The sequence below is a fragment of the Rhinolophus sinicus genome, linkage group LG04 (genome assembly GCF_036562045.2).
Source record: "Rhinolophus sinicus isolate RSC01 linkage group LG04, ASM3656204v1, whole genome shotgun sequence".
NCBI classification, from domain to species: Eukaryota; Metazoa; Chordata; class Mammalia; order Chiroptera; family Rhinolophidae; genus Rhinolophus; species Rhinolophus sinicus.
This window is the reverse complement of record NC_133754.1, coordinates 165,075,439-165,088,632: the sequence shown is the minus strand read 5'-3', so window position 1 is coordinate 165,088,632 and position 13,194 is coordinate 165,075,439. Positions and strand designations below refer to the sequence as shown.

General features: G+C 34.1%; 1 protein-coding gene across 4 annotated transcripts in view; it reads right to left on the bottom strand.

The window, feature by feature from the left end:
- The window catches only part of FSD1L (fibronectin type III and SPRY domain containing 1 like), a 60,912-nt gene that overhangs the window by 17,341 nt on the left and 30,377 nt on the right, over nucleotides 1-13,194 (bottom strand). For all 4 annotated transcript variants that reach the window (XM_019734208.2, XM_019734209.2, XM_019734210.2 and 1 more), the window contains exons 5-8: nucleotides 13,067-13,089; nucleotides 8,835-8,956; nucleotides 4,220-4,429; nucleotides 2,770-2,868 (exon numbers count right to left, since the gene is read on the bottom strand). In XM_019734208.2, the coding sequence (XP_019589767.2) occupies nucleotides 2,770-2,868; nucleotides 4,220-4,429; nucleotides 8,835-8,956; nucleotides 13,067-13,089 (454 nt within the window). The remainder of the gene's footprint in view (nucleotides 1-2,769; nucleotides 2,869-4,219; nucleotides 4,430-8,834; nucleotides 8,957-13,066; nucleotides 13,090-13,194) is intronic.

The following is a 13,194-nucleotide window of genomic DNA, read 5'->3' as shown; positions in this document are numbered from 1 at the left end:
AAAAAAACATGGTTAACCTCTATATTAGTTATTAGCTAATGCATGTGAGGGCATCTACATTTTTGAGAAAAAGAAAAAGTGCATATAATGCTAAGGTGTCATCAATTCTCAGTTACTTGTTAAAATCCTAAGGCCGTTTAAAAAAATAAAAGTGAAAACAATAATACTAAATTTTTTTTAAAAAGGAAAGACAAAAATTCTAAGGCTGTTCTTTAATATTTCTTATGATGGAGAGAAGGGTGAAGTAATGGTTACAAGAAAAGGTATCACTCCCAAGCCACTTGAGACCAGACTTATCAAATACCACTGCACCCAAACAAAGAGGCATGGGTTTCAATCCCAGGGGTATAATCTTCTCTCTCTTTTTGTTTTTGGATGCTATTCCTTTATGGAACCTCAACTAAGTCATAGAGGCAAAGGTAACAGGGATAACATCATATAGTTCTTTTAAAAAAAACACAAAAGGACTGGCCTCAAAAGTAAGGTTTCAGATGTTAGTCCTGTCTCTACATAAGCCCTGTAATATGGCTAGATATTAGTTTCCATACCTTTAAAAGTCTGTGAAAACAAAATACCAAAAAACTCAGAGTTCAGATATGTTTCAAGGGGTTTAACTGGTTGTATTGGTGGCTGTTTTCTTGTTACTGTAAAATTCTATCACAGCCACTATCATTTGAGGCTAGAGAGTAAATTTGATTAATATCATATCATTTACCTTTACAAGGAAGGGATAATATTTTAAAATTCTGGTCATAACAACTTTACATTACGCATCACTTCTGACAATTCCAATCACAGAATAGTGCTACATATGCTGGAGAGACAGACGTTAACAATGTTCACTATTTTCCACACCAAGTACTGTAAGTAGGAGGATATGAAATTTTTGTAGGTGTCAGCTATTTAATCTACACCTCTCCCTCTTGCCTTCCAGTTTTTTGCTCATACACTTACTTCTACTGGTTGGTCAAAAAGGGCTACAACAAGCCAATAAAAATTAGTAAACAACTGTCCAAGATGACATTTTAAAAACAAATCTGGACTCTTCCTCTCGAGCTCTTGCTCTCATTAGTAGCCCCTCCTGTGCTATGGTACAATCTTAGAAAATCTGCAAGCCATAGCTATTTAAGAGACAAATTTTATTCTGGATCTCTCTGAAGTTCAGTGGGCCTCAGGGTTGAGTTTCAGTCTATCCAGCAGGGTTGGTTACCCCACAGTGAGATATGCTTGATAAAACTATAATCAATTTAATCTTTCCCTACAAACCCCAAAACCAAGAATCTGACTAGTAAGATCCAGATACTGCTAACAGGAGCAGCCAGCCCAGCTCCAAGGAAACTGTAAGCCAGTTATTAATTTTCCTGATTCTCCTGAATTTGCATAGAAATGTACAATTCACCCCATTTAGATCCAAGTTTGGTCACTAAATATAAAGGGTAAATGAGAAGGAATAAATTAAAAAATACGATATAGATGAGGGAGAATAATAATGCAATTTTACCCGACAAAATTCAAGTTATGCAGAAAGGATTATCTGCCTATAAATGACTACTTTGACATGGTAATAATCTCTCAAGAAACCACAGCAATATTTCAGTTTGATAACAAGTAATTCAAAGTAACTGAATTTCTTGGCTAAGTTATCTATAGTTCTCAAACAAAAACATTTGCTAATCCAAATAAATTACTTCGTTATGTTTTTTATTTATCTTTGTGATGCAAACATATTCTTCTGAGTTTGTCTTGTCAAAAATTATGAGCCTTGTATTTTGTTTCATTCTATTTTTATATCATCCTCCAAATCATATCATACTCCTGACATGCAAACTTATTATTCAAATGCTGTATGAATTAGAGGTCAGTGGAACACTCTACGGCCCAAGTACCTAGAACAGTGCGTAGAATTTGATTCTGGAAGTAAACCCAGTCAATTACCATCTCACAACTGGGAAAATCTCTAGCATTACGACCTTCAAATTGGTGAATATCTGAAAAATACTCTGTGTTAAAATATGAGAGTTAAAATAAAACTCTAGGGAATTTTAACTAAATCCAAATTGCTCTCAGACTAGAAGCACCTAGGTTCCATGCCTGCAATAGGGGCTGATACAGAACTTGAAAACAGATTCTTATTCACACCCTTCCAAGCTAGTGCTAGGGATTGCAGGCAAGTCATTTAACATATTTGAACTTCACTTTCTTCATCTGCAAAATGGACATCAATAATATCTATTCTATTGATCTCTCAGGATAGGTTTTAATGATCAATGAAGAACTGTGAGAGTGCTTTGTAAACATTAATAAACTATGTAAATGTTAATTTCTACAGTAAGATTTAAGAAAACAGGATCTGAACTTAACTGAAAAGGTATTTCCCCATTATTGAGCCATAATCATTCCCTGGGAAAACTCTGGGCAAATCTTACTGACGTTTATATATTTATCCTAGGCTGAAATTTGTAAACTAAGCACCCATTGGAGAAGATAACATCATCATCTCAGTCTATTTTACCTATCTGAATACCATGATACAGGAAAAACTAGTAAAAACCACTACCGTAGTCCTAATTTTCCCATCTTAAAATTCCTACTGTTGGGAATTCCGGGGGTGGGGGTGGGGCCAGGGGTGGTGGTGATGGTGGTGGTGGTATGTGTATGCGTGTATGTGGAAGGAATGCATCCATACATGAAATGCTTCCTGTCACAAGTCTCGAATAACTTCAGATGTTAAATTTTGTTTTATGCTGTGTAAATAGCTATTAATCTTACCTTTGGTCTCTAGGGTTACTGGGTCAGAATACTCTCCAGCCACAGCCTTGTTACAAGCTCGCACTCTGAAATTCATATACTTTGAATCAAACTTTAAGCCTGAAAAAATGAAAATGGTTTTCAGATCTGAAAAGTAAACGAATCTATTCCAAAAGTGTGACTATGAACCTTCAAACAGACATTTTTCCCTCCTTGGAACTATCTCTTTACTCAGGAAGAATACAAATTTATTTAAAATGCTGATAATGCCTGAAATAAGAAAAATCATGATTTATCTATTATTTTCTTTAAAAGAAATAATTAAACAGTTTATTAATGAGTTTTTGCTTTTTTTTTTAAACCGAGTGATAAAAAGGTGCTTTCAAGTCTCATTAATAGCCATGTTTCATTCAAGGAGAGATGCTATAATATAAAACAACATATTCAATTTCTGGAAAGTAGATGCCCTAAAGAATTTTTATATTTATGAAACTGTCATTTTGTGTAAAAAATGAATTTAAAGAAAAAGTGGGGACAGCCGAATGGCTCAGTTGGTTAGAGTGCGAGCTCTCAACAACAAGGTTGCCAGTTCAATTCCCGCATGGGATGGTGGGCTGCGCCCCATGCAACTAAAGATTGAAAACAGTGACTGGACTTGGAGCTGAGCTGCGCCCTCCACAACTAGATTGAAACATAGGGATTAATAGCAAAACTCTGAAATTAGTCATGTCTAGATTAAAATAGTTCAAAAATTACTAACATGACAGAGCCGCATTTTTGTTACTGTAAAGTAGGAAAAACATCAACCTCAGAATTGTAAATATTAAATGAGATGTACTGTACTGATTAAATGAGAAGTATTATGCAATAATACACTTCAGCCCAGCTCCTGACAAATGGTAAGTGCTCAATAATGGTCAAGTTACTAATGTTACTGACTATGCATAACAAGCGCTGAACAAGTCAGGCAACATTCGACCATTTCAAATATCCAAAGTCCCCTATATAGAGAGGTATTCTTTTAAAGGCTTTCAAAAGGCCGACAAACAAATTTCTAATACCAAGTCACAGCTCTACTTTAAGTATTACCATGACGGTAATCTTAACAGGGTAAAGGCAGCAGTGTTTATAGTATCACTGAACTGTGGAGTGGTGTGTACATCTAGAAAATTGACAGCTTCTTTACTGTTAGAAAACCAAGGTTAACAATTAAATGTTATTCTGAAACACAGTTTCCAGAACATCCTTTCATGTTTGTTTTACATACATTATTTTACCAGGTTGCAAATATCCAGAAGTAATTTAAATGAAGGTTTTCTTGATATTTTAAGAGAAATTCACTTCTATAATGAATATAAAAAAATTTACTTGGCTAAAGAAACTTAACTTTATCTTTTAAAGTAACTCAAAATATTTTTCACAATTATATTTATTTTCTGAGAATGAGATTCATGATATGCAGTCATTTTACCTGATAATGTATATTCAGTACCCTTAATATTATCAATTATCTCCCAGCATCGCTCATCCTTTACACGTGGAAGTCCATCAAAATTAGTTTTCCTATATTCCAGTATAAAATGGTCAATCTTATTATCTTCTTCTGGCATTCTCCAAGCTACTGTTACAGCGTTGTCAGCCACCAAACACTCTATTGGATCTATCTCTGGAGCTTTGGGGACTGAAGGGAAAAAAAAAAAAAAAAAGGTTCATTTCTCATTTATTATAGTACAAATCCAATATTTATGTTTCTGATTGAAACTATGCTTTTTCATGTTGCTTTTGAACTGTCCAATTAAAGCAAGCAACTAAGAAGAGGGATACCCTATAAATAACTAGTTTTCAAAGCTCTATTTAGAAATTCATGTTTCAAAGTTTTTTTTCATAGACTTATTCAAAATACATTAAAATCCTAGCTGGCAAAAAGCAACTCAAACATGTTAAGAATAAAGAATCAAGAATGACTCGTTACTTCTCAAAATGTACTTTTAATCTATTTCAAACTGCTGTAGAATTGTAAATTAAATCACTATTAACAAAATAGAGTAACTTGTTCTGAATCCAATGATTAAAATAATTCAAGATATTTTCAAAATCTTTTTCATAAAAAATTATAATTTCTCAACAGTAAACAAAAATGAACTCCCCAGCCCCCCAAAATACTTAAGGATTTTAAAATGTTTCTCCAAAGAATTCTATGATTCATTAAAGTAAATTGGAGTAAATGAGCCACAATTAACATGTATGAACATTAATCACAACTCCTTTTCTGTAAAAGAGATTTTTCTGTAGCTCCTCAACATGAACAGATGTTCCATTTATGTAACCACAGATTAATTGGAGAACCTGGTCCTCCAGTGACACAGATGTGTCTGAGATGTGTGAAACTGTGCAGGTACTGTGTTTAAACATTTTGTTGCTTAAAAATAAAAAAGTTTCAAAAGGTTTACTCCAAGTATGCAAGCAAAGCTGGTTTAAAATTTTAAATCAATTAATGCAATCTATCACATCAGAAGAAAAATCATATGCTCGATAGAGAAAAAATATGACAAAATACAACAACCACTTATCACAAAAACTCTCAGCAAACCAGGAATAGAGGGAGGCTTTCCTTGATAAAGAACATCTACAAAAAAAACTAGAGTTAACATCATACTTAATGTTGAGAAACTAGGTATTTTTTCCTAAGGCAAAGGTGTCCCCTCTCACTACTTCTGGAAGTTCTAGCTAAATGCAGTAAGACAAGAAAGGAAGTAGAGGGTATACAGACTAGGAAGGAAAAATAAAATTGTCTATTCGTTGATGACATGAGTGTCTAAAATCCCAAAGAATCAACAAAAAAGTTCCTGGAACTAAAAAATGATTATAGCAAATCTGCAGGATACAAGGAATGAACAGGCAGAGTACAGGGGAATATTAGGGCAGTGAAACTATTCTGTATCACAGTGTTATGATGGATAACTGACATTATGCACTCGTCAAAACCCCATTAAAATTCTACAACACAAGAGTAAACCCTGTGTTAAATTAAGAGTAAACCCTAATGTAAACTGTGGACTTCAGTTAATACTAAGGTATCAATATTGGTTATAGCAATTATAATAAATGTACCACACTAATGCAAGATGCTAACAGGGGAAACTGTATGTGGGGAAGAGGCAAGTCTGTGTCTGGTCACTCTGTATCTGTTCCATCTTCTATAAACCTAAACTTGCTTGTAAAAAACGAAGCACTCATTACAAAAACTATAACAACAACAAAGGAATTATGTACAAAAGTTAAAATGCAAAGCAATGTGACACCTAACAACAAAGGAAACCAAATTATCTTGGATAACATAATCAAGACCAAGATGAAAGGAACTTTAAATCTTCAAGCCTAACTAGTAAGAAAGGGAAGGAAGAAGACAGATGGGACAATTGATCTCCATTAACTAGTCTTCAAAATTCAAGTCTAATGTGTATACGTACAATAAATACTTGGAATCTGATATACCTTATTAGTAAGACAACAGACAACCACAGAAGTACTTTATCATTTGTCATTATGATTAATTTCCTTCATTTGCCTTGTAGGACCTTTGTCCCAATAATACGTAACAGATGTTACTCTCTATTACTGGAACATAAGCAATACAGACTATTTATTCATTGCCACGAGAACAGACCACAAGCATTCATGAATTTAATATACTCTGCGCTGCTTACACATGAGGATATGTAAAGGCCTATTTGGCATGCAGAGATTTTATAATTTTGCCAAGTCACAAACCTGTACTGAAAGTTGTAAGAGGCTGGTATAAAGCAAGAATCACTCAATTTGTAAGTACATCTGGCTAACTCCCCACTATATACACATTTCAATTCAGCTACCATTCCAGTAAGAATGTACAAGCAAGTAGAGTCTTCCTTTTTGTGAATAACGGCCCCCAAAAGAAAGCAAACTACTAAAAGTGGTAACTGAGGTAAAAATTTTAAGAAATCCAAGGAAGTGGTGATTCTTGGGAGAGAAAAAGAAATTTTAGATAATTTAAGAGTGGTATGTCAAATTAAGGTTGACTTGGACCTAATATGTGGGAAGTTCACCCAAGACTATATACTGAAAAGTCCATTAAGTGAGGGATAAAATTTCAGATGAAAGGTGGTAAAACTGCCATATAAAAATATCACTTAGCAAATTCAGAACTCTCTTTGTAAATGAGACTGAAAAGCAATTCACAGCAATTTCCATAAAGCAACAGTTAACTAGCAATAGTGCGGAAATTGGTTCGAGAATTTTACTAAGGTTTTCTTTGCATGTGAATGTAAAAGGGCAGGTGGCATCAACCCTATCACAAGCATATTTCTCATTTTAGTTGCACAAGCTCAGAAGAGAAGACTATAAACTCTAAGTTTCACTATATAAAAAAATGGCTTAAAGTAGGAGAAAATGGCTTTGCAATTGTTATCATCCATCATCATCACATCCATTTTTCAGACTCAGGTAAGTCCACAACTCATGTTATTATACATAATGCAGTGTAGAGCTAATGTTTGTGGTGTTTATGGAATGAATTACTATGGGATAAACGTATTCATTTTTTATTTAATTTGATTGTACCTTACAGGAAATTTTTATGCTATAGCAGAATATGTAAAATTAGTAATATGAATTCATCTTTCATAAATTTTAACAACCTACTATACTTTTCCTTCAGGATAAAAGTCCTCCACAAAAGGATTTCTTGCTTTTTGTTTTTTATTTTATTAAAAAAAAAAATTTTTATTATACCTCATTCCTTCAGTCTTAACAGTTTGCCAAAAGAGGAAATCCTAACTGTGCAATGCAATCTGCTTGACTGTACAGCAGGCATGGCCTTGGTCTGTTAAGACATCACTGAAAACTCAAGAGAAAGAGGAATGGTGAGAAGATTGCTTTTTAGGCAGCTTTTTAAAAAATCAAAATAATAGTGTATTAACAATCTACCACTCCTGACTCTCCTGAATTTAGAAGTAGTGGGAATGACAATATAATGGTGAGTAATTCTTAAAGACCCCTTTACAGGTAGATATTCAGTGACAAGCACACTTTCTTCCTCTACAACTACAGTTCATCCTCTCATCTTTTCCTTCTATAAACTCTTCTAACACTTCTGATCCATACCACTCAAGTTAATACTTCCCTTGTGCTACCCTTACTAGTTCAATTAGTTTCATGACTACTAACCTCATCTTTCCAATCCTATTTTAAATCTCTGGCTAAAGATTCAGAGAAGAATGGTTTCATATGATCAAAATTCTCTTTTCAGAAACAGCTAACCTCTAAAGAAACAGAAGCCAGTTTCAACAAAGCACCTATTTAAGTAAAACGTTTCACTTTCAAGAGACTTCCCCATCCCCCAAATCACCATGTCCAAATTGTTTTAGCTATGTATCAACTTAACAACATTACTTGATGCTAGCTAAAAATAGACTACTACTAACCAAAAGGTCTTTAACTGGCTCTTTCACACATGTGGACTCAATTTCAAATGGTCTTGACTTCTGGGATAGCCTCATACTAATCCTCTACTAAATCAATGTTAACATTATTACTGGAAATAAAATTCCATCTGAGCCAGGAACAACTTCAACAATAATGGTAATGACAGCAGCTAACATTCACTGAGTGTTAACTATATGTTGGGTACAATCTCAAGTGCTTTAGACGGTTCAATTCATCTAATCCCCATAAAAACCCTAGAAGGAAAAACATCACGTTTTTAAAGATGAAGAAAATGAGGCAAAGTTAAATAACTCTTTCAAAGTTACACAGCAAGTAAGTGACAGCTAGGATTCAAATCCAAAAAGCCTGGTCCCAAGACCCAGTGATACATCATGGTTTACTGCTTCTGTCAAACTAACAATAACCACCAGTAAAATAACTCTCTAAAAATAAAGACTAGCAAATTTTTCCTTAATTGAATGAAGAATCATCCCTTAATTGAATGAAGAAAAAAATCACACTATCCTTATTTAATATTTATTTTCCAATGTTCATCACAGAAAAATTTTGCAGAAAAAAAGTTTTTATACATAATTTTACATGTAATGTACATACTTACTTACCTGGCAAAAACTTCAAAGTTTGCAGCATCTGTCTTTCCTGAGAAAAATCCACCATTAAATGAGTCATGTTGTCACTGACCTTTGGTTTCAAAGAAAGGCGAAAGGCTGAAGCCATTGTTACTCTATGGTAAACACAAACATACTTTTAAAAATAAAAGAATGGAAATATCATATATTTAATGTATAAAATGAAAAGATAGAAATGATTTCACTCTAGTGATTTCAGAAACTATAACAAAGGTAACAAAACTAAACAGAAATTTGCTGTTAGAGTCTTTGAAAATTAAATAAAAACTGTAAAATGTTTTTAAAGACATTTAAGATAACTTTAAGGAACTTTCCTCCACCCGGTTTTATAAAACTGCATATAAATACAAATATCACAAGAGATAAATATCCGGTATAAATCATCTTTAGCAGACGCAATAGTCATCTGAACCTCTGTAAACTCAAGCTCCCTGACTTCCTGATGCCAGCCTCACTCCTTTCTATATACCACAGAATGAACTGTACATACACCCTGATTCCGTCCTTCCTAGCAATCACAACTACTCCATGGATCCTCAGAGAAGAGCAGAGGTGCACTCACTAAATACTGTATAGCTCGGCAGCTGTCAAAGATAGGCCATGGAAGAGAAAGGAGAGAAGTGGAATCACGATTTTAAATACCATGCTAGTAGGTGTCACTCTGATGTATCCACATCAGCTACGTGAAAGAATGCAAGGAGAAACAGCCCTGTGAAACCATATACCATGGAATTAAGAGGAGCTCAATAAATATTTATTACATGAATGCGGTATAAAAAACAACAAAAAAAGAAAGAAGTCATACCAGACTTCATTTTACTCAAACTAGGGGGAAACTGTTCTGTCAATTATAACTGGGAACTAAAAGAAGTTCTCATGTTATTAATATAACCTGAGAAATTTTATCTCAAATTTCAATTTTGCATATTAAATTTCCACAAGTATCACAAAGCAATTCCCATTATTATCTTTGGTCAAAGAATGATACAAAAGTAATATTCATGAATGTTGTATTTCTGTACATAATTTGGGAGAGGAAGTAAATGGAGCTGGAGGAACAAAGAAAATACCAGGCCTAGTCATTCAAATCTGCCAGATTTACTCTAGAGATCAATGGTAGGAGAAATATCAAACTTGTTGCTCTATTCAGTTATTTGAGGATGAAAAATGTCTGTTTCTGTATTCAGTTATTTTAATGTCATTTTAAAACTAGGGAAGTAATCACTTTATTTAGTAGAAACAATGAGTTAACTGATCTATTTCTCAAAAAGAACGTACTATACTGAAATACCATTTATGGGTAAGGGAACTCACACTTAATGCAGGGCAGACATAACGCTGAATGTTTCACATTATTACTTTAAGCTGCTGGTACTCAGTAATAAAATTTCAGATTATACCAATAAGAAGTTAGAAGCAAAGTCTTACATACATTGTTTTCTACAGCCCCAAGTATCTTTTGACTCGAAGACTTCCAGAAGAGCTATATTCAGATGGGTACTTAGTAAATGCCCATAGAACCAATGAATGGGTTTGAACCTACTTGGTTGCTGTTAAACCAGGTTATTTCAATGTTAGCTGAGAACTGTTTAGAAAAAAATATCTGAAGGTATTTTAGGGAATTTAAATCTGAAACTTCATCTGCAAATCTTGATTTAATCACTATGGCCTCAAAGAAAAAGAATGTTCCCCCAAAATGGATTAGAAAGGTCTATCAAAGCCTAAAAAACAAGAATGATGACCTTTACTTTCTAGTCAATGAAAATTTCAGTCTCCATAAATTAAGTTAGATGTTTAACAATGTTATAATCTTTCAAATGACTTAAGTTTTTTATTTTTAAATTGAATATATTTAGACAATTGTACCTCAAAGCCCAAACTAACAATCTAAAATCCACAGATAACTCTCTACATTACAGGATCCAAGGGGTTAGGGAATGTTTTAATTCACTCTGACTTTCTCAATTTATTTCTAATAGTACAAGCTGAATACAAGGATCCCTTCTCCTCATTTTATTTTTGCAAAGAGAAAATAACTGCAAAACATATGGATGAATACTTTTAATTTCCTCAAACTACTTGCCTAATTAACTTGACTCCTCTTTTCATGACCCCTTTTCTTCAAGAACCAGTGACTCGTACAATATACTTCAACAAATCATCTTCCAACATTACTACGTAAGTACTACATTAGTGTTTCCTGTCACTCCCACTATTCCTCCTGAATAACTTCTATCACAGCAAATCATATATACTCAGTTCTCACAGATATTTTCATTTTTATATATTTGGTTCCTTGCTCAGGTGTGTAATACATTCTTCCTGAAAATGCCACTTCTGCCTTAATATAAGGGAGTGATTAATCCTTTCCTCCCTTAGTGATAATAATTATTTTATTATGACTATATGTTTAAACTATTTTTATATTATAAATGGCAATGATGGAATCCTAGAAAACTGCTTCCTGGGAGAATCCCTAAAAACTGTATTGGAGAAACTGAACATTATGAAACTAAAAACCAAGTTTAAAAAATTAAGCCAAGACCCAGAAATGTTCCTTAGGCAGGAAGTAAAAATTCTGTGGGAAGCCTTAAAAAAAAAAAAAAAAGAGTATAGGCTTTGAAAAACAAACGAAAACTAAATGGAGTTTGCCCTGACAGAAAAAAGGAATCCTGACTCCTGAGATCACATGGATAGTGATGAAATCAAGCCAAGAGGTTGGCTTAGAAGAAGAGGAAAAGAAGTCAAGCTTCTGAAGAATACATTCAGCCATGAACACTGACCATAAAATTAAATTCTGACAAACAAGTCTGAGAAAAGAGAAAGAGGTCAGGGTGAGGACAGCATTCTGGGAAGCACAGAACCATAGAGATCCCCAGGGGAAGAACAAGAGAGGATTTTGCAGGGTCTCTCAGTCTTTGGACAGCTCAAAGCCTGATTAGGAAATGACTTCTAATCCAAAAAATCAGGGACCAGAGCAGGACTGAGTGGAGTAGGTGGCTAAATAGGATAATAATCTAGCCAGGGGAGGACATGGATCACTCATAGCGCATTCCAGCAGATACAACGCAAAACTACCTTATCCAAAAAACTGGCCTACCTAGCACCCAATCCTCAGACAGCCACTACTTTTCACCTTCGAGTTCTCATAATCTCCTTTCTATTAATACATTCATGATTTATAAGAATGATCCATGTCTCTAACCAATATCTGGTATAAAAAATACAAAAAATTTAAAAATAAATATTTGTGTTAAGAATGCTATGACTGCCACGTGAATCTTGCCTCTAGTCAAATAAATGGCCACAAGAAAAACATAGAATTGAAGTCTTCAGTCAAGATTAACAACAGACACACTTATTTTCACGCAGTCTATAACGAGTAATTTTGTAAATTATCTGATGAAGAATAATGTACTTAGGATTCAGAGTGGAGATTTGAAGAGCTGTGCCTTTCAGAGACTCTCATAATCCTCAAATGAAGAAATCGAAGTGGAGTCAATGCTCAGCGACTAGCGAGGCAGATCCAAGACATGCCTCCCATGGTCACCCAATCCCAAACTGCCAGCAACTCCGTTAGCCCTTTGGTGCATTCATTACAGCAAGTACCACCCTTTCTTAATCCTGGCTCCATCAATGAGAAACACCTTTTAAGCTAAAGTCTTTCATCATTTTCGTTACTATTCTCTTCCCATAAACTAGAGAATGGTGGCATTAGAAATAGAAAGAGATGGCACCAGGAACAGGATGGAATGAGAATACAAAGGTGTTAAAACAGGAGAGCAGTGAAGACAGCTTTAGCTCCTGAGGACTACTTAAAAATGCTGTGACTTCTCAGAAAGTAAGACATGCTTATAAAATTTAAGAATAACAAAAAATGCATTCCAGGAATACATATTTTTTAATTATTTAAAATGGTTCCCCATACATTAGCATAGCTAATTAAGAACTGTACTAAAACTAACTATATTATACCAGAAATGAAATTCTTTTGGAAGTGTATAATTGTACACACTGTGTTTTTAAAAAAATCTTGCTGATTCATTGTTTATGCCAGAAAATATGCAAAACACATTTTCTTTTTTTGTACTTGCCATTAGGTATTTTTATTTTCACCATCAAGATTCCAATAAGAAACTGTTGTTGAATTTCATTTCTGATGTCAGTATCAATACTTAAATAAAAATGTAGGTTTTATTCCATACCTATCCTTGATCTGTCTGGCAGCCTTGGAGCAAATCAGGGAGAAGAGAAAGAAGGCAGTTAGTGCTTTTCATGCAAGTTTCAATGGCAGTGACATGCAAGAAAAGTTAGGATATAAACCCTGGAATAG